The 22,957-nt window shown below is 40.7% G+C and overlaps 1 protein-coding gene across 6 annotated transcripts in view; it reads left to right on the plus strand.

The window, feature by feature from the left end:
• inpp4b (inositol polyphosphate-4-phosphatase type II B) overlaps positions 1-22,957 on the plus strand; it is a 259,571-nt gene that overhangs the window by 105,765 nt on the left and 130,849 nt on the right. For 5 of the 6 annotated variants that reach the window (XM_038271096.1, XM_038271098.1, XM_038271099.1 and 2 more), the window contains one exon: positions 9,944-10,023. In XM_038271096.1, coding sequence (XP_038127024.1) covers positions 9,944-10,023 — 80 coding nt within the window. Of the gene's footprint in view, positions 1-953; positions 1,278-9,943; positions 10,024-22,957 lie in introns of those variants that run through there. The other variant, XM_038271101.1, reaches the window with a different exon arrangement.

Here is a 22,957-nt window from a genome sequence, read left to right on the forward strand (position 1 = left end):
GTTCACAGTCTAGAAGGCATCTTGGGTAATCTATTGGCAGGTATGAGCTCATGAATCAGTCGTTGGCTTCATCTTGGCATCCAGGTCATCAATCCTGGATGTAATAAACGCAGAAAGTAGACTTTCTGCCCACTCTCTCTAACAGCACCTCCCATCTCCAGAAAGGTTAACTCATGATCACCGTGACCTCCAATACTCGCTGTATTTGCATGGAGCTGCATGTGCTCATAAATACTAAGTGCCCTGGTGGGTGTGCGAGCGCGTCTCATTGTGTTTGGTTGTGTACCTGCTCGGGGTGATAAGGCCCAGAGTGGAGCAGGTCTTTGTTCTGCCAGAATTAGTCATCCCCTCCGCAGCAGCGGAGGTAAATGAAACCCTGCCTAATCCAACATTCAAACCCAAATAGTTCAACTTTAAGCTTGTTGTCACCGCTGTTGCTGCTTGGCTTTTTTTTTGTGGTTATAAATGCACCGTTTCTCTTCCTCCCTCTCTCAGCTGAGGCTGCAGCATATCTTCTGATTTGAAATGCAGAGAGTGAGGGTGTCTCACCAAGCCTCTTGTACTATTCTCAAGTGTGTCATTGTGTGTTTTTGAAGTATTTATCTGTATGCAAACACTCAAGCCTACACGAACAGTTTGTGGAGTGTGGTTGGAAATCATTTTAATTGAAGTGGTCATTTTGTTTTCCCCTCGTCCTCTTGGCCGTCTGAGTCACAGGCAGCAGCTGAGGTGTGACACACTTGTCTGGATGCTTTATTTTTTTACTGTCCTTCTCTTTGTTGCTATACTGCTTCTCTACGCATTAATTGTCTGTCTTCCTTCCCTTCTATCTCTTCCTCTTCTGTGTTGTCCCCCCAAACCACTTCTCACCCACCTACCCTACAACGACTCGGCTGCTTGTATTCGTCGGCTTCCTCCCTCCTCCTCCTCCTCCTCCTCCTACTCTCTTTCTCGCTGGTCTGTCTTTCCGTCACGCCAACAGCCGCAGCAGCAGCAGAGCCAGCGGCTCAGTCACAGCGAAGGCTGCAGTCTGCATGTTAGTGTGTGTTTGATGCACAGCGCATAAATCAGCTCGTGTTCCCGTGGCTCTTTGAAGAGCAAACAAGAGATATATATATGGAGTTGCTCTAGCCGAGGACTGGAGGAAGATAGGAGCTTCCTGGAGCTCGTTAAGAAGACGAAGGAAGACATAACATGACTTTTTCCCTCTGCCTGTCTCCTGCCAGCCCCTCTTTAACTCCTCTGCTTTACCTGCTGGGATTCTGGGAGACTTAACTGTGAGTTGACTTCTTCTTGTGTCTTCGTCTGTATTTGTTTGCTGGTTGTAGCAGGTAGACTCTGTGCCCGGGCACGTCAGGACTCCACTGATGACTTAATGAGGCCAATTTGTAGAGGAAGAGGAATACACACCTGTGAGCTATGGGTCTGTTAATGAACAGGATGGATTTAATTATGGAGTCAAACAGCTGCTGTTTAGATAACATGGTTTAAGGGTGCAGTGGTGGTGGTGGTGGGGGGTTGGAAACTGGAGACAGAAGAGAGTAGAGAGAGGAAGATGGAGAGAGTGTGTCGGTGAGCATCTCTGTGTCATTCTGTCACGTCGGGGTAGAATCGATAGATCTCCAGCTCTGGGTGGACCGTTTAGCTCTGCCAAGTGATGAACAGACACCGTGGCCTTGGAGGGTCCACAGAGGAGCGTTCAGGATGGCCTGAAGGTTTTTCTGCTCCGAAATATTTACAGAAGCTTCTTCACATCCGTTTAACTCTTTTCTGTCAAAATGGCAGAATAAATGTTTAATATTAAGGTCTGAATCTGCAGGAGCATCAGAAGTCAGGAATAATGTCAGTTGGAGCAGATTAGGAAAGAGAGGGTGAGGAACATAAGTAGAACCTGAAGATGGACATCAGATTTAATCCTGGAAGAACATCTTTCTTCCTATAGGTCCTTCCCTTCTCACTTTTTTCTTTTTCCCTGCCATCCTTTACCCATCTTCTCCTGAATGAACCATTTAGGAACCAACCTAGTTCATTTCTAAAATCTTTTTAGAGATGATGTTTGAGAGGGAAAAAGTCTTTAACCCATACTGGTCTCCTCTTTATTTAAGTCTTTCAGATTACCTTTTTAGTTTTACTGTCAATGAAACGTAACACAAAAAATGAAGATTCTTTGGAGAGTTTTATGAGTAAAACAGTGACCTGAACCGCAGGAGCCCGTCGTTGAATGGAGACTTAAACTGTTACAGATCTGGGTTCAAGTTCATAAGCAACACCAGGCATGCATACTGCAAGATCCGTAGAACCACGAATGTACTCCAATAGAACCTGTTTTGCAACATGAAGCCGGCATCAGGTAGCCTCGTGAGACCATCCTGATCTCGCACGCTTTCAAGGTTTCACTTGCGAATCAGTCTGGAGACTCTCCGTTGAAGAAAATTTGGAGCCGTTCACCAAACGAACGTCCAATCAGCATTGGCTTTGAGGCGGGTTGAGGTGTGACGCAACGGGAAGCGCAACAGTTCAGGCTAAAGAACATGGCGGCTTCAGCCGATGAAACTAGCGTTAGCGTGGCTATCGAGCAAGTTTTATCGGAATTACAGAGTATTTCTTCACTGAAAGAAGAGCAAAACACTGCTCTGGAGGCTTTTCTCAGAGGAAAAGATGTTTTTGCTCTTCTCCCGACTGGTTTAGGCAAGAGTAACCTGGCTGTTAGTACGTCATATGCTTCGTTGATCTGATTGGTTTATTTGGTCCGTCTATCACCAACATAGGCCCTTTCCCAAAATTACTTAAACCGAAGGTGGGGTCAGGTTAGGCATCAGGGCTTCAAAGAGCAAAACGTTATTTCCTGATCTAAAGTAGGTAAAGAACAGACATGGAAAAAAGTCTAAAAATGGGTTTAAAAAAATATTTTCGAGGTTTGAGATCAAGGGTGGGAAAAGCTAAATTATCAGGCTACAAAATATATATTTTAATAAATATAACTGTCTGAATTAATCCCTTATAGTTCCAAATTACATACATATTTAATGGTTGAGCAGTAATACTAATTACCAGTGATTGGCTAAGAGTGGCCCCCCACTAGCTCCGCCCCTGTTGGACACTCCAGAGAATGGTAGAGATAAGGATTATCCAGAACAGAAAACAGCGGTGAACCTTCAGTGGAGGGTGAGCGTCCAAAACCCTGCTCTAGAACTTCACTAACTCATTTCGCAGGGCAGACACCATCAGTGAACACAATGGTGGCTGCTAGTTTATGTGTCTGTGGTCTGGAGGGGCAGCAGGTGGACAGTGGAAAACCAGCAGAAACTGTATCACAACAACAGATGGTGATGTGGAGAGATTATATTGATATTTTCCCATCAGTGCCAGCTCAGCTTCAGTACCAATCCACTCACTTCTCAGGTTTTTACTCTCTGAGTCTTGAGGTGGAGCTGCTGTTATTTTTAGTCCCTGCTTGGATACTGAGCTGCACTGAAGTAGGGACATCATAGGCCTGCTGGTCAGTGAATAACCAGGGACTGGAAGTACTGGATGGTCATGCCACATACACAGCATTGATTCTATAACCGATGTAAACATGGTTTCCTGTCCTGATCCACCGTGTTTTGTCTTACTGCCTGCAGCCTCCACTGCCACTCTTCTTCACTGAGTCTTACTAAAAGTCTTGAAACAGTGCAAATGTTGCCTGGTGCTTGTGTTGCATGAAGACGGTGGGCAGCCTTCATGCAAGGCTGGAGAAAAGGGTTGATATAAACTGAAAAAAGGAGCTGGTACCAACAGAGCAGAACAGCTGTAATTATCAGAACAAAACATCTGCTCTACAGGAGAAGATCCTGGAGAACAATGTCTGCTCAAGGATCTAAAGAGGCCTAGTCAAAGTTCACGTCAAAGGATGCACATCTGGAAGCAAATCCTCAACAAACCTCAAACTTGGTGGGATTTCTGCTTGGTTTCACAGAAAGATCCAGAACCAGATAAAGGCTGTGAAACTTTTGCACTGTTTGCACTGCAGACATCATGGCTGCTACTCGGCTCATGCTACCATTTGCATCATTTGCACTATAGCCACTGTACTGTGCAGTAAAAATAACAGTTACATCGTTTACATTGACTATTTGCACTAGTCATCCATCAGGACCACTGTAATGTTACTTTGTAAAAATTTAGCGTTACACTTCCCATCTACACATTTGTACTCTTTTTTAGTATTTAAACTAGTTCGTTGTTAGATTTTTAGTTATCCGAGCAGATGCCGATATTTTTTTTATATCTTAGGTTTTTATTTTTTTTATGCTATGGTTCATTATATTTTATTATGCACCGTGGGGTTGAGAGGACTGTAATTTCATCTGTGTTGTATGTTTACCATGTGGCACATTTGACAATAAAGTTTAGTTGAGTTGAGTTTAAACTGATCTTCGATGTCCATTAAGATAGAAAAAGAAAATAGATTCTAATAAATGAACATGGTTATCATTCCCTTTTATTTTCCATCCCTATATTCATCAGCTCTGATCAGCCTAGTTACTTTGTAAATGGCTTTCATGAAAAGATCCCCTTTAAAATATTCTTTTAACATAACAAAATGCAGACAAGTTCCAGGAGTGTGAATACTTCTCCGTTCATTTAGCCAACCTCCGGTGTCAAAGCTCAGCTTGAATACAGTACTTTCATTGATCAAAACATGCTGGAGTGTAAATATTGTACACAACGGATGAAAGACATCTGCTGTCTTTTCCATCACATTATCCAGAGTCTCTGGAGAAGGCGTTTTGTTTCAGATTGGTGCTACATAAATAAAACTGACAAGAATTGAATTGAGCTTGTCAGCTTTGCTGTGTTACAGGGAGTCACTGCAGCGCTGCTCAGCCATGCTCAGTTAATCAGAGCAGCTTTATGACCCAAAACTTCTGACAAGGTTACATTTATCTTTCTGCTCCTTTTTTGTCTTCATTGTTTATGCAGTTTTCTTTTTGAGTTCTGATCCATTGCATGTTGATCTTTGATTGAATTCTGCCAATTAACGTCATATTTAAAAGTCTAAATGTGGTATAAGTCTGAATGACATTTACGGTTTATGGATAAACTATTACAGCTGGTAATACTGTACCCAACTGCTCATAATGTTAAAGATGAAAATCTTCTGTTAGAATAGATTTTGTTTTAGTGCTTTAATTACAGTTTTATCCCTGGTGGGTTCTCAGCATGCAGGTATCAACCATCTTGATTACTGTGGACTAATCTACTGCACATGATAATGCTTTGACACTCAATCTTCATCATCAGACATGAAGCTGATGAACTTTCAAACAGTTTACAGCACAGTGTCTACATGCTAGGAAACAATGTGAGCAGTCAGTGCAGCTGAGGAGGAGCTAAACGGAAACATCAGAAACCTAAAAGAGGAAAGAAGCACACAGAAAAGGATATTTTTAGTGCATAAGTGACACAAAATCTCCTTCAAAAAACACAAAACATCCAACTTCGCCATAAAGTTAAGAAAAGGTGAATCAAGAACTAATCCCTACAAATTAGGGATGCACGATATAATCGGCCCCCTATCGGTATCAGTCTGTATCGGCCTTAAAACTGAATATCGGACATCAGCCACCCCACCGATATTTAACCCGATATTTGATCAGCTTCTGAGTTTCCAAAGTCTAAAAAAAAAAAAATACTACTTCTTCTTCTTCCTCAAAATCTTCTTTTTTTTTACAGACTTAAAAACTTCTAAAGACGAGGGAAAAATATTGATAAATTAAAATATCACATTATCTTCATATGCTGATATATTGCCATTTAAAAACACCATATCAATCTCTTTTACTAATGAAATATTGCTATATGTCATCGTTATGCTACGAAATCCCCCGAAAATTCACCAAATTTTGCCATAATTTTATATGTTGATATATTGACGCGGTATCAATCTATTTTACTAACAAAATCTCACAAGAATTTGCAAAATATCACAAGAGTTAGTAACAGAATGATGAGATTTTGAAAGTAAAATAGATCGATACCGCGTTGTTAAAAATCAATATGATATCAGCATATGAAAATATATTTGAGTATATTATTTTTCAAAGTGTCAGAAATGGATAACAAAACTGCTATTTTCAATGACTACTTATTTTTGTCCAGCTTTAACATCAGTATCGATATCGGTTATCGGCTACATGAGTTTTAAAACATCGGCATATCAGATATCGGCCAAAATCCCAATATCGTGCATCCCTACTACAAATGGCTAATGAGCTGCATGTGTTACTGGTTTTTAACCCTTTACAGGGCAGTCATTGAAATACTTTGAAAATCCAAATTTCAGGGCAAGAATGTTATTGAAGGACAGGACAAGACCTTATTAGTTTTGTAACACAAAAAAATATGTATATGTTGATTCCAAAAAAATGCTGCACAGTGACGCAGCGGGTAGCACTGCTACCTTGCAGCAAGAAGGTTCCAGGTTCAATTACTAATTCTTTCTGCATGGAATTTGGATGTTTTTCATGTATGGGTTCTCTCCGGGTACTCCGGCTTCCTCCCACAGTCCAAAAACATGACTGTTAGGTTAATTGGTTTCTCTGAATTCCTCTTAGGTGTGGTTGTGTGTGTTTGAATGGTTGTTTATCCTGTTTGTCTCTGTGTTGCCCTGCAATAGATTGGTGACCTGTCCATGGTGTACCCCGCCTCTTACCCCTAGACAGCTGGAGATAGGCACGGGCACCCCTAGCACCCTAGCTGGGATAAGCGTGTAAAAAATGGATGGATGGATGATGGCAAAAATTTATGTCACAGAGTGAAAGAAACAATTATTTTTTGTTACGACAAAACCTTAGAGTATTACTGCTGATACAGGCACTTATATTTTTCACTTTTTTGACTTTGTATATAAACTTTTAACTTTAGTGTTTTAAATTTTTTCCTTAGTTTTTCCCTTTTTTTGTTAACTTGTTAACTATTTTTTTCAACCTGATTTACAGTGGTTAATGATTCATTCAAGGGTTCATCTAATTGGTCAAATTAAGAAATAACATGTAAATCCATGTAGCAGTATCTTAGCTGAATAGTTGATAATTCTTGTGATTCTAGACCTCACTGATGGATGGAGGGGACTTAATTTGTAAAGGGTATGCAAGTGATCAAAACAGTAACTTGCTATATAATGGATGAATCCTAATAGAAGAGAAGAAACCCAGCTATTCATCCTTAGAAATTGTTCACATGTGTGAACTGTTTCGTCGTTGATGTTGTGGGTCTTTTATAATTTGGTTCTCACTAATCCTCAGTTTGCATTTTGACAAGAGGTGCAAAAGCAAGTCTTTCCTATAAAATCTCACAGCAACTGAAGAGAGGACAGATGATGTGTTGAGAATCAGCCAGTTCAACTGGACACCTGTCTCAGTTCTCTTTCCAGATCCAGTTCAATCAGATCATCCAATAAGATTAAATGTTCAAAATTTTCTTTTAAAGAAAAATCAGCTGATTGCATGAACTAGTATGACAAGATCAGGTTCACCTGCATATCTATAAGATTAAATCTGTTCCTGTAAATTTCCCTTCTTAGTTGGTGAAGCCAGTAAAAACAGATTCAAGGCAAAAAATAAATAAATAAAATAAAAAAAGATACAGAAACAAAAAAGAATATTAAAAACAGTTGGACTAAAGAAAATAAAAAAGTTGAACTAATGATGTTTTAGTTGAACTGTTTCAGTGGAAGATGCTCCTTCCTTTTTTCCAGTCAGAGATGAACTAGGTGGAGTAAAATCTGCAGACATAGCGCTGTCTGGTTCCTAGTCTATTTTCCCTACATTCACCCTCTCATAATGTGTCTTGTTCCCTATTTCACAGACTCCTTTTGTTTTCACTGTTTTCTGATTGAAGCGAGGTCCAAGCTCATTGTGTGCCATCTAACAATACCTGAAACTCATTTGCATTCATTAAGAAAAAAAACAAACAAATGTAATTCTGTTTTCATCTTCAGAGGCGAGTCAGAGCTTCTGACAGGCCTGGAAAATGACACCCAGGCACAGCAGAAATGGGCCTGTCTGTGTGGACGTTCCGGTGTTCAATGAAGCATCAGAAATTATGCAACTGTGCAAAATAAAACCCAAACAAACATTTTTAGTTATTAAAACTCATGCCACAAGACAGCTGCAGTTTGGTTCAGATCCCCTCCTTCTTGAGTCTATGCCTCAGATGACATTTTGGTTCCTTGCAGGTGCAGTGCATCTGGCCAGGCCCACGAGGATGCTGATTTTCCATGAATGCAGATCAGCTCTCTGTGTTATTGATGGGCTTGTCCAGTACACTTTTCTCCATGACCCAGTTCTGGTGCTCTGACGGCCCTTTCTCATATGTTCCCTGCAGCCGATGCATGTTATCAAAACAGCAGGAGAAAGACATAATTAGTTAACATAAGGAAGAAAGGCTACATGTCAAAATACTTAAGCCGTTTTTGTCTTTTAGATCAAAATGTTATATTAAGCCAAACCTCCTATATTTTAGTGCCAATAAATCATTCAGACACGAACCTCCAGGCTGAAGGATGAAGCAGAGCAAAGAACCAGAACCTGTTTGTATTACTGTAGGAGCGACAGTCTCATTCCCAAAGGGGTTACTGACTGGAAACTGAATCAGTTAGTGAAGAACTAAAGGAGAAAGCAGGTTCTGTGTTGAATGGATTCCTGTTCTCATGTGAAAAGCTCATTTTGTTCTCTTCTTATCAACTTTTCTGTTCAAAGAAGGAACCCTGCTTAGGTTAAGTTGTTCAAGCAAACATGTTAAACTGATGAGGCATAACATAGTGAGCACCAGTCAATGCTGAACCAACAAGGCTGGAAGTGATGAGTTTTTCAGTTCACTTCAGTTTATTTATATGGCGCCTGTTCACCTCATGTTCATAGGCACTCTATAAAGACAATTTAACCAGAATGGTTAAAAGTTTCTATCAAGGGAAACTGGCTGATTGTATCCAGTTATTGACTTGTGAGTGTTAGGAATGGTGCATATGGACCCAGCATTCAGGCGAGATGGACAGTGGGAAATTTACAAACGTTTAATCGAAACAAACAACAGAACGCAGAGTTGCATGGATCTAAGGTTCTGCAGCGACTGCGAGGGGAGGCAAGAGGACCGCCTGTCACTGACGCTGAAACACCGGAAAGTGACCACGATAATCTGACAGAAGATGATTATCCATGCGAGTCACTTACCTGGTTAAACAGTTCAGTCCATCCTCACAGGTGAGGCAGAATCCAATGGGATCCGGCGAGGGCCGCCCAGAGTGTCCCCGATGTAGCAGCCCTAGTAAGCAGGCAGAGGTCCGATCCAGACCAGGAAAAAAACGATCAGAACAGGACAGCTCTGAGATCCAAGAGTCTGCATCCCGACCAGGGGTTCTGATCCGAACAGGGACAGCTAGATCCATGGAGCGTTCCGGCAGAGTTCAGAGTTCCATGAATCCAGCAGAGGGCTCAGACAGACAAGCTCAGATTGAGACAGGTGGGCTCAGTGGTTAAGAGAAACAGAGACAAGACATGGTACCAGGAGAACTGCTGAACTTTAAACTGGCTCCAACCAGCTTCCTTTTTCCCCCCATGGTGCTTCCCTTCCACATGTTCTCTCCAGCAACTAAAGCATCTATAAATGTTCTATAGATGAAGCCGCCGACACAATATTTTATACAAGCAGTTCTTAATGGCTGCTGCATCTCTCATGTTGATAAAACACAGATGACTTTTTTTTTAGAAAATGTGCAGCTCTTAGGAGTAAAGACTCTACAAGAGCTGCAGTTTAGGAGATGTTCTGGTCCATAGCTGGCAGGGCTGGAGGACCTTCTACCTGATGAATTATGTTTCTACTTATCCATGGTGCATTAAAGCCAAAGTTCTGTGATGATTTTTCTAACTTCCTTGAACCCTGTTCTGTCCCTTCTCTGCAGGGATCCTTCCTTGGCAGCGCTACTTTCTCGATCGGGGACCTGCTGAGGGCTAAGGATGGACGACTGACCTTGAGTCTGAGGTGAGAGCAGGTTATCTCTACTACTGCGTTTAGGTTTCTTTTCTCAGAGCCTAAACAGAGCAGCCTGAAATGTTCCAGACATGTTTGAACAGCACGAACATAGAATGAGCTGCTGCGCTGTTTGTTTCTGACACCGTGTATGTAGATGTGATGAAGCATGGTTTATCAGTCTGAACTCTCTCTCTGACATGCAAATAAGAAAGAATATTATTTTTCATAAGATGTAAATAACTGTGACTCGTTAGTGTAAGAAATCCTGGCCCAACTCTTTCTAGAAGACAAGTTTCTTAGCGCAAAAAAATATTCTTTAAGTATTTTTCTAGTATTAATCAGCATGGACAGATAACTGCTAATTTTCAGAAGAATGCATTGAGACTTGAGAAATGTCTGGGCCTTTTTTTAGGAACGCCTTTCTACATCAGCAGCCACCAGGCAGACATTATGCAAACATAATGCTCAATAGTAATGTCATTAGAGAGAGAAAGTCAGGAGGAGTACAAGCAATTTGTTTAAGGCGGTCCAGAGACACCAATTCTACTGGGAAGGTGTCATTAAAGATGTGCGCTTTGCTTTACTTTTACTGTGACTATATTTAATGAACAACTTAAATTAGTGCATTAATGTGAAACAGAACGAAGAGGAAAGATTGACATCAGTTCTAAACTACCTTTGCTGGTTAAATTGTCTTCAGAAGGCATTTAACGAGTACATGGAGGATAGACTAGGCCAGGGGTCTGCAACCTGCGGATCCAGAGCCACATATGGCTCGTTGGACCCTGTCCAGCGGCTCTTAATAATGGCTAAAATGTATATAAAGAGGTAAATAATTTACTATAATATATCAATAGCTTTAGCGTTTTTTTATAAGCTGGAAAAGAATGAGATTAAAAGAACCAGAAATATGTTTTAAGAGACATTTTTCTATGAATTAGCTTGAAAATTATACGTTTTAACATAAAAAATATATGAATTGATTGTTTGAGATGGCAACAACTAATTTCCTATACAAGATAAAAAAAAAAAAAAAAAGGGTTTCTAGAAAAAGTCATGGTATATTTTGCGGCTCTAAACAACTTTTATTTGGTCGTACTCTGGGCAAAACGGCTCTTTGGATATGAAAGGTTGCAGACTCCTGGACTAGGCTATCCTGGCTAAGTGTTGAACAGGGGTATAAATGCTTTTTAAAATTCACAAGGAATGGAGCTGGACCCCCTTGATTTAGATCTTAACTGCTCCATGTATTAAAGGGGAAATGGAATGATGAATATTTGTGTTTTCAAACTCTCTCCATGCAGTTTGATTGAGCTGGATCTCATTTCAAACAGAATACGAAAAAAATTCCGTCTTGTAATGTTGGATTCATGGGGTTTATCCGTGCAAACTTCTCACTCAGATAAAGGTTCTGATGCAGACAGCCAAACCAAAAAGATGTGGAACCTACTTCCAGAGAGCAAGCATCTCCTTCTGGATCCCCCAGGATAGCTGTCTGACAAGACTGAACCTGGAGTTCAGGCTAAGATATCCTCGCGGGTTCTGGTGGGTTATCACACGGGTCTGTTCTCACTGTGCACAAACCCATAGATGCGCTCTACATGTTTAAGGTTGACGCAGGTGCAGTACTCGCAGAAAACACATGGGGCAGTGTTCAACATAGCAAGCGTAAAGAATTGACGTTCCACTTCCAAAATGCCGGACTACAGTATTGTTTATTTAAGAATTTATGATTATTGAAGAATAGTATGTGTATTTATGCCACTGACACAGAAATATGCAGCGGAATAAAACAGTAGGTTTACCTGCTGCACACTTGATGCCTGCCTATGAAGCCCATATGGACCTTTTTGCTTTTTAAATTTAAAAGGTGAATGCATTATATACTATGTGTAGTTTCAGACTTTATGCTGAATGTGATGGAAACAGAAACTAAAATTCTTGTTTGTGACTTGGCGGTTAGGTGCGCGACCTAGCACCCAGGCTGCGTGGGTGGTCCGTGCTCGTGGGGACAGCATTGCTGAGTCATTTTTGGATCTCGCGCCCTTGCACCCTGTTCAATGTGGCGAGTATAAACCAAGCATTATTGTTCATGCAGACCAATGCGGACCTTCATTGAACACCCAAGTGTTGAAACAAACAACAACAATGGAGGATGCTACAGTCAGTAGTAGCAACCTCAGAGTTCCAGGTGTGTTGCAGAGGCTTTTTTTTGTTGTTGTCAATGGCAGGCAGCATTTCCCCTCTTTTGTCTCCTTTGTTTCTTCTTTACTTGTGGGGCAGTCATACTGGTGTGGCTCAAGTATTACAATGCCTATTATATTGTGGGTCGACAGTGGTCTAGGTAGCAACTGGAGGGTAGCTGGTATGAACCAAAGCTCTATGTCTGTCAGAGGCCCAGATGGGCAGAGGGCCCGGTACGGCAGACTCTCCTCTGTCTGTGTTCCTATTAGGTCAGCAGCTGGCCACATAAGGTGAGCAGGCACTCTGGAGCTCATCTCTATGAGTGTGTGTGGGTGAATGACTGAGTGTAGTGTAACATGACTTGGAGTCCCCTGACTTGAAAAGGCACTGTATCAGTACAGGCCATTTATCATGGTCCATTCCTTGCTTGACATTTTGCCAGCAATTCATGTGGCCAGTAGGGACAATGCTCCACTGCCCTCAACAGCTCATCAGATAGGAAGAGCTTCTATCTTCTTTCCCGTAGGACCTTACGGAACGATTTTGCCATTTTTAATGTGAAAAGTCAAATAACGGCATCTGTGTTCCTGGAGAGGAACCTCCTCCAGAGACGCTTTTAGTCTGAAGAGTCCTGTAGTATGGGTGGATTACAGTCACTTGCTGTGGTACCTCTGTCTGTCCAGGATCTAAAACGTTGAGACAACAGAGGTAACAAAATGAGGCGCTCTGAAGACATTAGTTAACAGCAGAAGGAGGCGGCTGGTCTGGACCAGTTCTGGAGCTACAGGAGGAGAATGAATGATGGATGGTTTCAGACCTTCTACGGGTTAAAGTGAATCTGCATTTTGAAAAGGCAACAACAAACTTCATCCTATGTCACCATAAATTTTGCAATCAACTATTTTAGATTGCTCCTTCAGCCTATGTCACATCCTGGTCCAGTCTCTGATTGGTTGATACAACAGAGATTGACAGAAAGGTTTTGAACTCCAGTGAAATTTGCTTCCCATCCAGGGAATCAGGATAACATGTAAACAATTTGCTGTGTGTGCATCATTGGTGTGAACACGGCATTACTGCTCCTCCAGCTTTATGAGGTTTCATCTTTGGTTTGGTGTGGCTTTGTTTGCATACCATTAAAAAATCCCAGTTTAATAAGTTACAATTGGTACTTCTAATGTTAGAAGCTGAATAAAGAACATTTTGAAAGCACCTGCGTTGATCAGTTTAGATATTGGCTGCACTGATCACTGCTAACCAGTATTGCTCAGCCTCTGCTGACAATCAGGTGTACGTTTGAGGATTGCTTTTAAAGCACAGCCTGAATCAGCAATTGCTCAATATGATTTGTGGGTGGCGGTGATTCCTTCTTATAAAATCCCACCTGGAACACAAAATGTTTGAAAGCAGGTTGTGTTCTTTAGAGTGGCCGGCTGTTTCTACCATCTTTCCACAGATTGAAGATGTTTTCCCTGTGGAGGCAGGAGCCGTTTTCTGACAGTAAAGTAATCACAAATGGTAGTCCTGATTGATAAACTGGCTTGCCTTGGCTGCATGAACGGAGGTGAAAGTCAGCAGGGTTACCATGGGTACCAAGAGTAAAATTCCTTACTGGATCAGAGAGGGCACTGTGATGCTGATGGGGTGTTGGATGCTCTTACACAGATGCTGTGAATTAAATGTGCATTTGTTCATTAATGTTGGTCAGGTTTCAACCTCCTCATGTGTTTCTCCTTCTAGAACAACATTGATGTAAATGGGAGAAATGGAAGATGCTTTATGTTTCTGATTATTAAAGAAGGAGGTTTTTGTTTCAACAATCACAATTTTGCCCTGGATCTGTCAGCTTCTTTTTATCCTGATTTTCTTTGACTATTTCTTTTTCTCTTCACACTCTGGACATATAACCCCCATACCCCCCCACCCCTCCCTATGTGCCCTTCTTTAATTTGTTGTGTGAAGTTTTCAATTTCCTGCAGGTAATCCCTAGTCACCAGCTTAATTGTGTCTCGCAAGATGAAGTTTATGAGCTGCGGTCAGGAAAGAAATTACAACCTCACTCCCCCTTGTGTGTTTGCACATTTCTGTCCGCTCCTGCACAGAAGAAGCATGGATTTGATAAACAAACTGAGGTGACTCCTTTGGTTCCTCTCTTTTCTTCACTGGGGGAAATGGAGCAATTCAAAATTATAAGCTTGACCAGTTAGTTAGTTAGATTTAGATTAAAACAAGTTGCACAGATGAAAGTTCTTCATTAGTGAAAATACCTTTATTAAACAGTGACCTAAAGTTCAGACGCTCAGTATAAAAAAAAAAAACAAAAAACAAAAACATGTATATAATGAAATTTGCATTTCTTAAAAAACAACCTGCGGAGCCTTCATGATTAAAGGAGGTCGCAGTTCAATCTGGATAAGGAAACATGACCTAAACAGAAGAACTGTCCTCTGAAAGGCTGCTCCAGTCCCTCCAGCAGGGTCGGTTGAAACGGCTCAGTTTTTATCTGCGTAGCTTAAGCCAAACTTCAGAGCAAATCCACATAGAAAGAGCAAGTTAGGATCAAACACGCATACAGAGACATCAGAGCACCAAAGCAGGAGAAGCCTACCTAGAAGATGGGAAGTGAAAACTGAGGTCAGCATTCGTTAGTGAACTGTTGAAAATCAGCTGAAGAAAACTGGGTTTATGGCAAGTAATTTACAATAAAATGGAGGAACGACACTTTAGAGCCAATAAAGATTCAGGTCCAATCAGGCTTTATTTACTACAGACACTCATCCAAGTCATTTGATAAAATAAATTTGCAAAAACAGAGTCCTGATAGAATATTTAAATCAAAGTCATGTATAAGAGGAAGACTAAGATGATGCTAAGCTCAGCTTTCTCCAGATGGTTCTTTTCTGGTAGACGGTGCTGGTTTTAATGAGGCAGGGTCCAGTTATCAGACTGACTGTGGTTCCAAATAAAGCCCAGAGACCCTCAGATAATCATTAAGGCCTCTGAAGATAATTTTTTTCTTTATTTTTTTTAATATATTTATATTCCTTAAAGGTTTTTATGCAATCACATTTTTAGGGAATTATAAAGAAAATTGACAAATTATTGTTCTGTTTAAAAGCCTGTTTAGCTGTCGGTGTAGCAACATCAGCAGCTTTTAATCCAAAAACCTGCAGGTTTGGATGCTAGTATTTTGAGAGAAAAAAATACTTTTAACCAAGTAGAGGCCTTTAACTTTGCTCTAGAAGGTTGCAGGTACCACAGAGGTCTGACAGGAAGTTGAAACAAGAACAAATGATCATGTTGGGGCATTTCTGAGAAGCTGAAGATTTCAGTGATGAAGATAAGGAAACGGACTGCTTCATTACTGTGAAGCAAAGAGAGAAGAACGCAAGGAAAGAAGTAAATAGGTAGCCAGAAAAAACTGGAAAAGTAGAAGAATGAATGGGAACCAAACAGCCAAACATTTGATCAATTTCAAAGATTATGCTAAAGTACAGTAGGAGAGTCAGATGTAAAATGGAAGAAAATCAGGCTGTTGGACTTTAGAGTCTTTAAAGCAACACTGCAGGTCATCAGCCAAACAAATTTGAATGGAAAGTTGAATATAAGGAAAGAAAACAAAGTGTGGCTCTGAGCAAACACAAAAAATGGCTGATATTTGTTTTTGTTTTGTTTTTTTCTGTGGCCAAGTATAAGTGTTGGAGGGAAACATTGATTAAAAAATAAAAAATAATAAGAAACAAAGCAAGTGGCCCAGATTTGGAGATTTGATTTGCAGTTTGCTTGCTGCCTCGTCCAGAAGGAAAACATTTGGATGATGAGGAGCTTTACATGAGTCTGATCCACTCTGGGCTGTTTGACCCGTGGAAGAGACCATGACTCACACTACAAATTAGTTCTGCTGAACAGGAGCTGCAGCGCTGAGATGGGCAGGGATGCAGCTCATTCTGCACAAACAGATGCTTCATTTAAACATAATGTCCTTATCCCCACTCAGCCAGTCGTTGCAGAAAGTCAGTTCATTGGAGCTGCTTTGAGGATTTGGGACTGTTTTATCTCCATAAAGCAAGGATTGTTTCCCTTCAGTGCATATCCAAACCAATATGACTCTGGCCAACTTCTTTTCATAAGCTCTGGATTTGCATTGCTTGCAAGCATGTGTGGAGAAAAATTGGTATTTGACTAGCACCACAGAGAATATATGATTTAAGTCTTTTCTTTGTCCCCTCAGTGAAGTTTGCAGCGCTGCAGGGCTGTCTGGCTCCAGGCTGATTCCTTATTCCCAGGAATTTTCCACAGTTCAGCTGCTCTCTCAGGTCTCACTCACTTTCATGCAGGCCTGCTTAGGATGTTTGTCACGGATTGTTTTTGTTTGCCGTGCGACATGACCGGTTTGATTTGGGTCACTTTTCTGAGCGGTTGCTGACAGTGTCGTGATGAATGAGTGGGACGGCGGGATGATGATCCGTCTCTATGGTAGACACAACTGAGATGACGATGAGGATGTTTGCCTCTTCCTCATGTCTCAAACACATGCAGTATATGCTGAACATTTTTAAAAAAAGCAGAAGAAATGAACTGGGAATGATCAGCCAGCTCAGCTCACATAGCTGGCTAGATTATTTTGGATTTCCGCTGCACATTTCTGCAAAGTGTAAAACCATTTTTTATGTATGTTTGAGCACATTCACAGCAGAAAATTTTAATTTAAGACTGAAATCTAAAAGTTTGGGGCTTATTGTTTGTGTCTTCACTTAGAATGATGTAGAAGCATACAGTATACAGATTAAACATGTAGCGGTTGCATGGGATAGAGATTATCAATGGCAAATAAAAGACAGAAAACAATCACCAACTGTGGAATAACCTAAAGGATTTGGAGATAAACATAAACAAATGGTTCGGATTGATGAGTACTGAGCTATTAGGATGGCCTAGCCAAAGTTCAAACCTTTTATTCATGGAGAATCTATGTAAGAATTAAAAACTAAAATCCACAGAAGCTTTACTTCAAATCTGATTGAACCTGAGCTGTTTTACAAGGAATAGACAACAACTTTTTGGCCCTAAGATTTATCCCAGGGCTAGGCGATATGACCTAAAATCAATATCGCAGAAAGTGGGAAGTTTTTTTACTATAAATGCATGATAAGTGCTCCAGGTCCTTAATCTGAAATAAAGGCAGGTGTAGAAAATGCAACCGATCTATTTATAATTTATTTATTGAATAAATCACTTAATATATTACTTTCAATTAAACATTTAAGTCTTGTATCCACTCAGGTTTAAACATTCAACAATATCTCATTGAACAGGAGAAAAATGTTTCCTCTCTTACAAACATTTTTGCACAAGAGTATTGAAGTCGTTTTCACATCTTGGAACTCAACAGTGTGGTTGAGCTGTAGATGGTGGAGGTTCGTACTTTGGGTAGTCCCAACAGTTTTGAGACAAACTTTGCATTTCATGTTCTTTAGCTTAACATCTATGGTCTGCTGTGCACTCAACTCTGACAATGCGTTCTTGACTTCTTCTCTGCACGCTCAGCTTCTTCTCTGCTCTCGCTCGGCTCCACAAGATAAACTGATGTAATCTCATTTAGACACATGCTTCAGTGTCTTAAAGGGGAAGGAAATGCCAGCCACCAGGACACACATGAAAAATGGCAGAATTAAGTTTATTTATTTTACAGACTCGGGAAATGTATTGCCAGTGTTCTGACAGATGAGCATACCTCGTCAGACCAGCATACCCATAGTGAATACACCTGCACAAAATGTATCCCTTTAGCTGTGGATAAAATAAACTATTCGAAGTCAGATCGCCATACGCTTCAAAAAACACCAAAAAGTAAGTAATTAAAATTTTTTTTTTTGTACATGGCTAAAGGGATACATGCCCGTTGAGGTAATTTAAAGTTTATTTTTTGTACAAATCTAAATAGATAAACTAATTGAATAACCAGGGATAAACTAAAGGGATAAACGGGTATTGACTATGGGTTTGCTGGTCTGAGCGTGTATGCTCATCTGACAGAATATGGTTATTATAGTGAATAAAGGGAACAGTAAAAATCTGGTTTATCACCCAGGCCTAATTTATCCAATGTTTAGTTTTATTGATGTCAGAAAACAGCTTTCCAATTTATTTTCCCACCAATAGTTTTATAATGGAGAGGGTTCTAGTCTGAGGTGGGAGTCTGTTCCTCCATTTTACTAAACGACTTCAGCTCACATCAGAGTTCATTTGCATGTTGTCCTGTGAGTTGTCCTGGATTTGGTCTCCACCTCCCCATCACTCTGAATAGATTGAATCTTCACATGGGGAACAGTATGAACCAACCTTAGCTCACATGATTCAACTTAAAGTGACATAAAAATCTCTTTGTTTAACCTTTCAGATTTCTCCCTGACTATTAACCCCTTATTGCTCTATTCTATAATCGTGCATCATCTATTTCAACTTTGGTTCTTTTTCTTTCAGCATTTTGATGTATTATAGACACTAATATCATAAAATTATTAAATCTGACGTGTAATTTCATGTCCATGTCATATTTACCTGTACTGCTGAAGGTTCGATGGAGCTGGTTTCTATCTCCTCTGGTCATGTACACCCAGGGCAGGTTTTTGGTCCATCACCGGGCAGCCAGAGTAACACAACCTTTCACACTTTTACTCACTCCTAAGGGTGATTCACAGTGACCATTTAAGCCAACATTCATAATTCTGGGACTGTTGTAGAGGGCAGAGAACCCATAGAACACAAGTATTGAAAGGAGAAACAAGAAAAAAGACAGGAGTGAGATTCAGACGCAGGATTTTATTGCTGGAAGGCGGCATCAATGCAAGCAGTGCTATTGGCAGACGTTTTTATCCAAACAAAGGAGGAGATAAAGATGCAATTAACGTCAAAACCAACAAAAGCCTCTTAGAATGAAGACCAGGAGTCGGACTGTGACGGGGGATTAGAGCAGCCATGGAAAAGTTCTTCATTGTCCTGAGTGTCGTTACAGCCTGCTGCCAATCCCCTGACAACCAGAGCTACCCAGTCATCAGAATATGCTTCTACCAGAGCGTTAAGCTAGATGGCAGCCATCCAATTAAATACTTTGCAGGCTTTGGGTAGACAATGGATCCCAATGCACAAAGGGCCAACAGGCGCTCTTCTAGGCTTCTTACAGACCAGATGTTCTGGCATCTGCAGAGGTTACAGAACTAACGCTGGGTGCATGCATGACTCTAAAGGTGCAGCAGTAGTTGAGAACATAGATGATCACACACTGCAGCAGCAGCTAGCATGTCATCTCTGATAAGGCCGATCTCCCTTTTGCCACTTGGTGTGCAGGTCTAGTAAAGAATATTATTAATTCCATGTTACAGTAAAGCAGAAAAACACACCCTGTTATAATGGTGAGAGGACGCTGAGATTTCTGGATATTTCTGATATTTTGCTTCTTATTAATCAGCATGCAATTAATGTATCATACCTGAAGGTTAGCCTGTATTCCTCCTGTCTGCTATTTATGTAACTGCACATCCTGTATGACATCACAAACTGTAGGCCTGCCAGATGTCAGTAAACATCCATGTGGATCATTGGCTCCACCAGCAGCCGGAGGAATCCTCACATCCCCTAATACAGAAGACAGATGAAACAAAGGTTCAAGATAAGATGGAGGACATCTAGCTTAAGGGCTGCAGTGACAGCGTCGTCCAGCTGAACCGAGGCTGTTATCTAGGAGAGAGCACATGCTGGTCTGGCAGCTCGTATCTAGCTCTATACTCAGACTCCGGTCTGTAGAGGATGTTCAACTGATACTTACCTAAAAATTGCAAAGGGAGAACATCTCCCTGATCATGGAGCACACCAGCTTGGTTTCCTATGGTTCAGCCTAATACTGACCAAACAGTCGGGATGCTGCAGTTATAGTTCAGACTTTTCAGATGGGCACCACTGTCCTGGTCTGGTATTGGCCCCTGTAGGTGGGCCTTAGCGGGCCTCTCTTCTGTTTCTGTTGGTCATCAGCAGAGATAGGAAGTAACAAAGTACAAATTCTTCGTTACTGTACTCAAGTAGATTTTTCTGATATTTTTACTTTACTTTACTACTTATTTTTATGGCGACGTTTTACTCCTACTCCTTACATTTTTACACAAATATCTGTACTTTCTACTCCTTACATTTTAAAAAATTGGCTCGTTACTTTAGTTTTGAATCATTTCAATGGAGTTACCGTTATTATTTTTCACGTCATCAATACCAAATTCAATCTAATTGGATGGGAATCTACGTTGCATTTGACGCACCACTAAAAGATGAATCGACAGATTCGGCGGTATTCATTCGCGGCAAATCATTGCAGCTTGGTGGCGGTGGCGTTAGCATAGTAGCATGGACGACGAGATGATTGAAAATGAACACAACAGAGATCTAGTCCTATTGGCAGACATCCATTTAAAATGTAGGCAACGGCATGAAAAAAGTGGTTTCTACTTTTACTTTTATACTTTAAGTAAATTTACAAGCCTGTACTTTGTTACTTTTACTTGAGTAAAGAAGTTTAATCAGTACTTCCACTTTTACCAGAGTATTTTTTAACACAAGTATCTGTACTTTTACTCAAGTACGGAAAGTGAGTACTTTTGCCATCTCTGGTCACCAGTGTGCTCTCCGACCTTTTCACATAGCTTGGTTTTAATCAGCTCTTACATAAGAACCTGATTTCCTTCCATCATAAAATTCAGGTTTCCTCAAAACTCATGAAGCATTTCCCTTTACACAGCTGCTGCTCTCACTGTATACTGTCTCTTTTTTGATTATTCTCTGTGAAACAAGAACACCTATTTCCTAAAAGGAAAATATGGCATAATTTTTATGAAATACAACATAAAGCAACCGTTCTACTTCAGAAATCACTTAAATCCACTTTCTAGATTGCTGGATTGCTGGATGCTTGGCCTGAATGAGCTGCTGCCATGTGATTGGCTGATTTCAGGCTCACCACACAGGTTTACCTGAAGAAGTGTCTGCTGGTTTTAAATCTGTGTAAATCCCACTAAATATCTCGCTGAGGCTTACATCCAGGCTGCTGTTGGCCAGAGGCCTGCAGGGAGATTGCTGTGAATCCCTCTGGTTGTAATCTATGGGCTTCCCTTGTGACTGTTGCTCCTCCAGAATGAAGTCAGTCGGGGGTTATAAGGCTGATACCAGCCACTTCAAACACTGGAAGGTTTCAGTAGATTTTCTTGGATTTTTTTTTGTTGAATAGGAAATAATTGAGTGGGCTGCACTGTGGAACGGTTTGAAGCATTATTGTCTTGCAGCAGAGAAGGTTCTGAGTTTGATTCCCATGGAGTTTGAATGTTCTCCTGGTGCCGGTACGCTTCCTCCCACAGTCCAAAAACATGAGTGCTAGGTTAATTGGCATCTCTGAATTGTCCTCAGGTGTGACTTTGTGCATGGATATATGTGTTTCCCTGTAATGAGCTGGAGACATATCCGGATGGACCCTGCTTTTCACCAATAGACTGCTGGAGATAAGCACCAGCCCTACCAGTGGTAGAAACATCTTGGATTTATCTTGGCAGGTCTGCAGATGCATCATCATGTACGGTTGCTCTGGGGCTGCTCAGGTCTCTCTGGCTGTGAAGCTTTTTCCCACATCATTCCAAAGATGTGAAAAAGTGTTTCTGTTCTGGGACATGCTTCATATCAATGCATCCAATAATACTTTCCAGCGGTTTAATTTTCTCTTCCCGTCTTCTTTTGCCTTTGCATTAATTCATTTTCCTTCCCAAACCCTCAGACTCTAGTTCCCCTTTTGCACTTCTCGTTATCTATAAAACTTTATATGCTCAGCAGCAGAAGCACTCTGTGACCCAGTTCTGCAGCTCAGAGTGAGATTTGATTTTGATATGAATTTGTATGCTTGTGTTAAGGGTGCTTATGTGTGTGTGTGTCTGAAAGTGAATGTGTGTGCATTAGAGATTTAGCCCAGCAAGTCTTCATTATCACAGACCAGCGCTTTGCTGCCTTGCTTCATGGCTTATTCATCCTCTTTGGCCTTTCTTTACAGTTCCACTATCAACAGTTTAGGCTCCTGTCATGATATCGCTTTAGGATCACCCGGCTCCAACACCCACACTTATCCACAGACAACCCACTCAGCCTCACACACACTGTCCCCTGTGACTGATTCTAAAACACTAAAGATCAACTATCTGATCCGCTTAGAAAGGAGAAAAAGACTGCAGCTGGGAGTAACAGTGCTGCTGTGTTTGTGAGTGTGAGGCTATTCATTCTCAAACTGCCGTGACTTTAATATCAGCAGAAATTCAATACACCCACAATGACGCTCAGCTTCTACTGAGAGTAAACAGTTATTGTTCATTTTTACATGATTAAACATATTCCTTTCATTCATGTCGAGTGGAATCTAAAAATATTTGACCTTTATTAATTTGCAAATAGATTAATGACATCTGAAATCATTTTTATCTTTTCCCTTCCTCTGCTGATTGTGGCAACCAGGAACTCAACTTTCTCAGAAAAATTAAAATGTCGGATTAGACCACGAAAAAATATTTTTAATACAATAAATGATACCAACTGAACTGTTAAACTGTTAAAACTGTTAAAAATAGACTGAAATATTTTTTCTTTTGGTGTTAATTTGTAGCTTAATATTTTGGGTTTTTGAGATGGGAGTTTGTTGCAAATAGGTGCTTGGAAAGGCTGCGTGGCGAATGAAATAAAT

Source organism: Cyprinodon tularosa, unplaced genomic scaffold, assembly GCF_016077235.1.
Source record: "Cyprinodon tularosa strain WSP-4 unplaced genomic scaffold, ASM1607723v1 ctg79, whole genome shotgun sequence".
Lineage (NCBI taxonomy): Eukaryota > Metazoa > Chordata > Actinopteri > Cyprinodontiformes > Cyprinodontidae > Cyprinodon > Cyprinodon tularosa.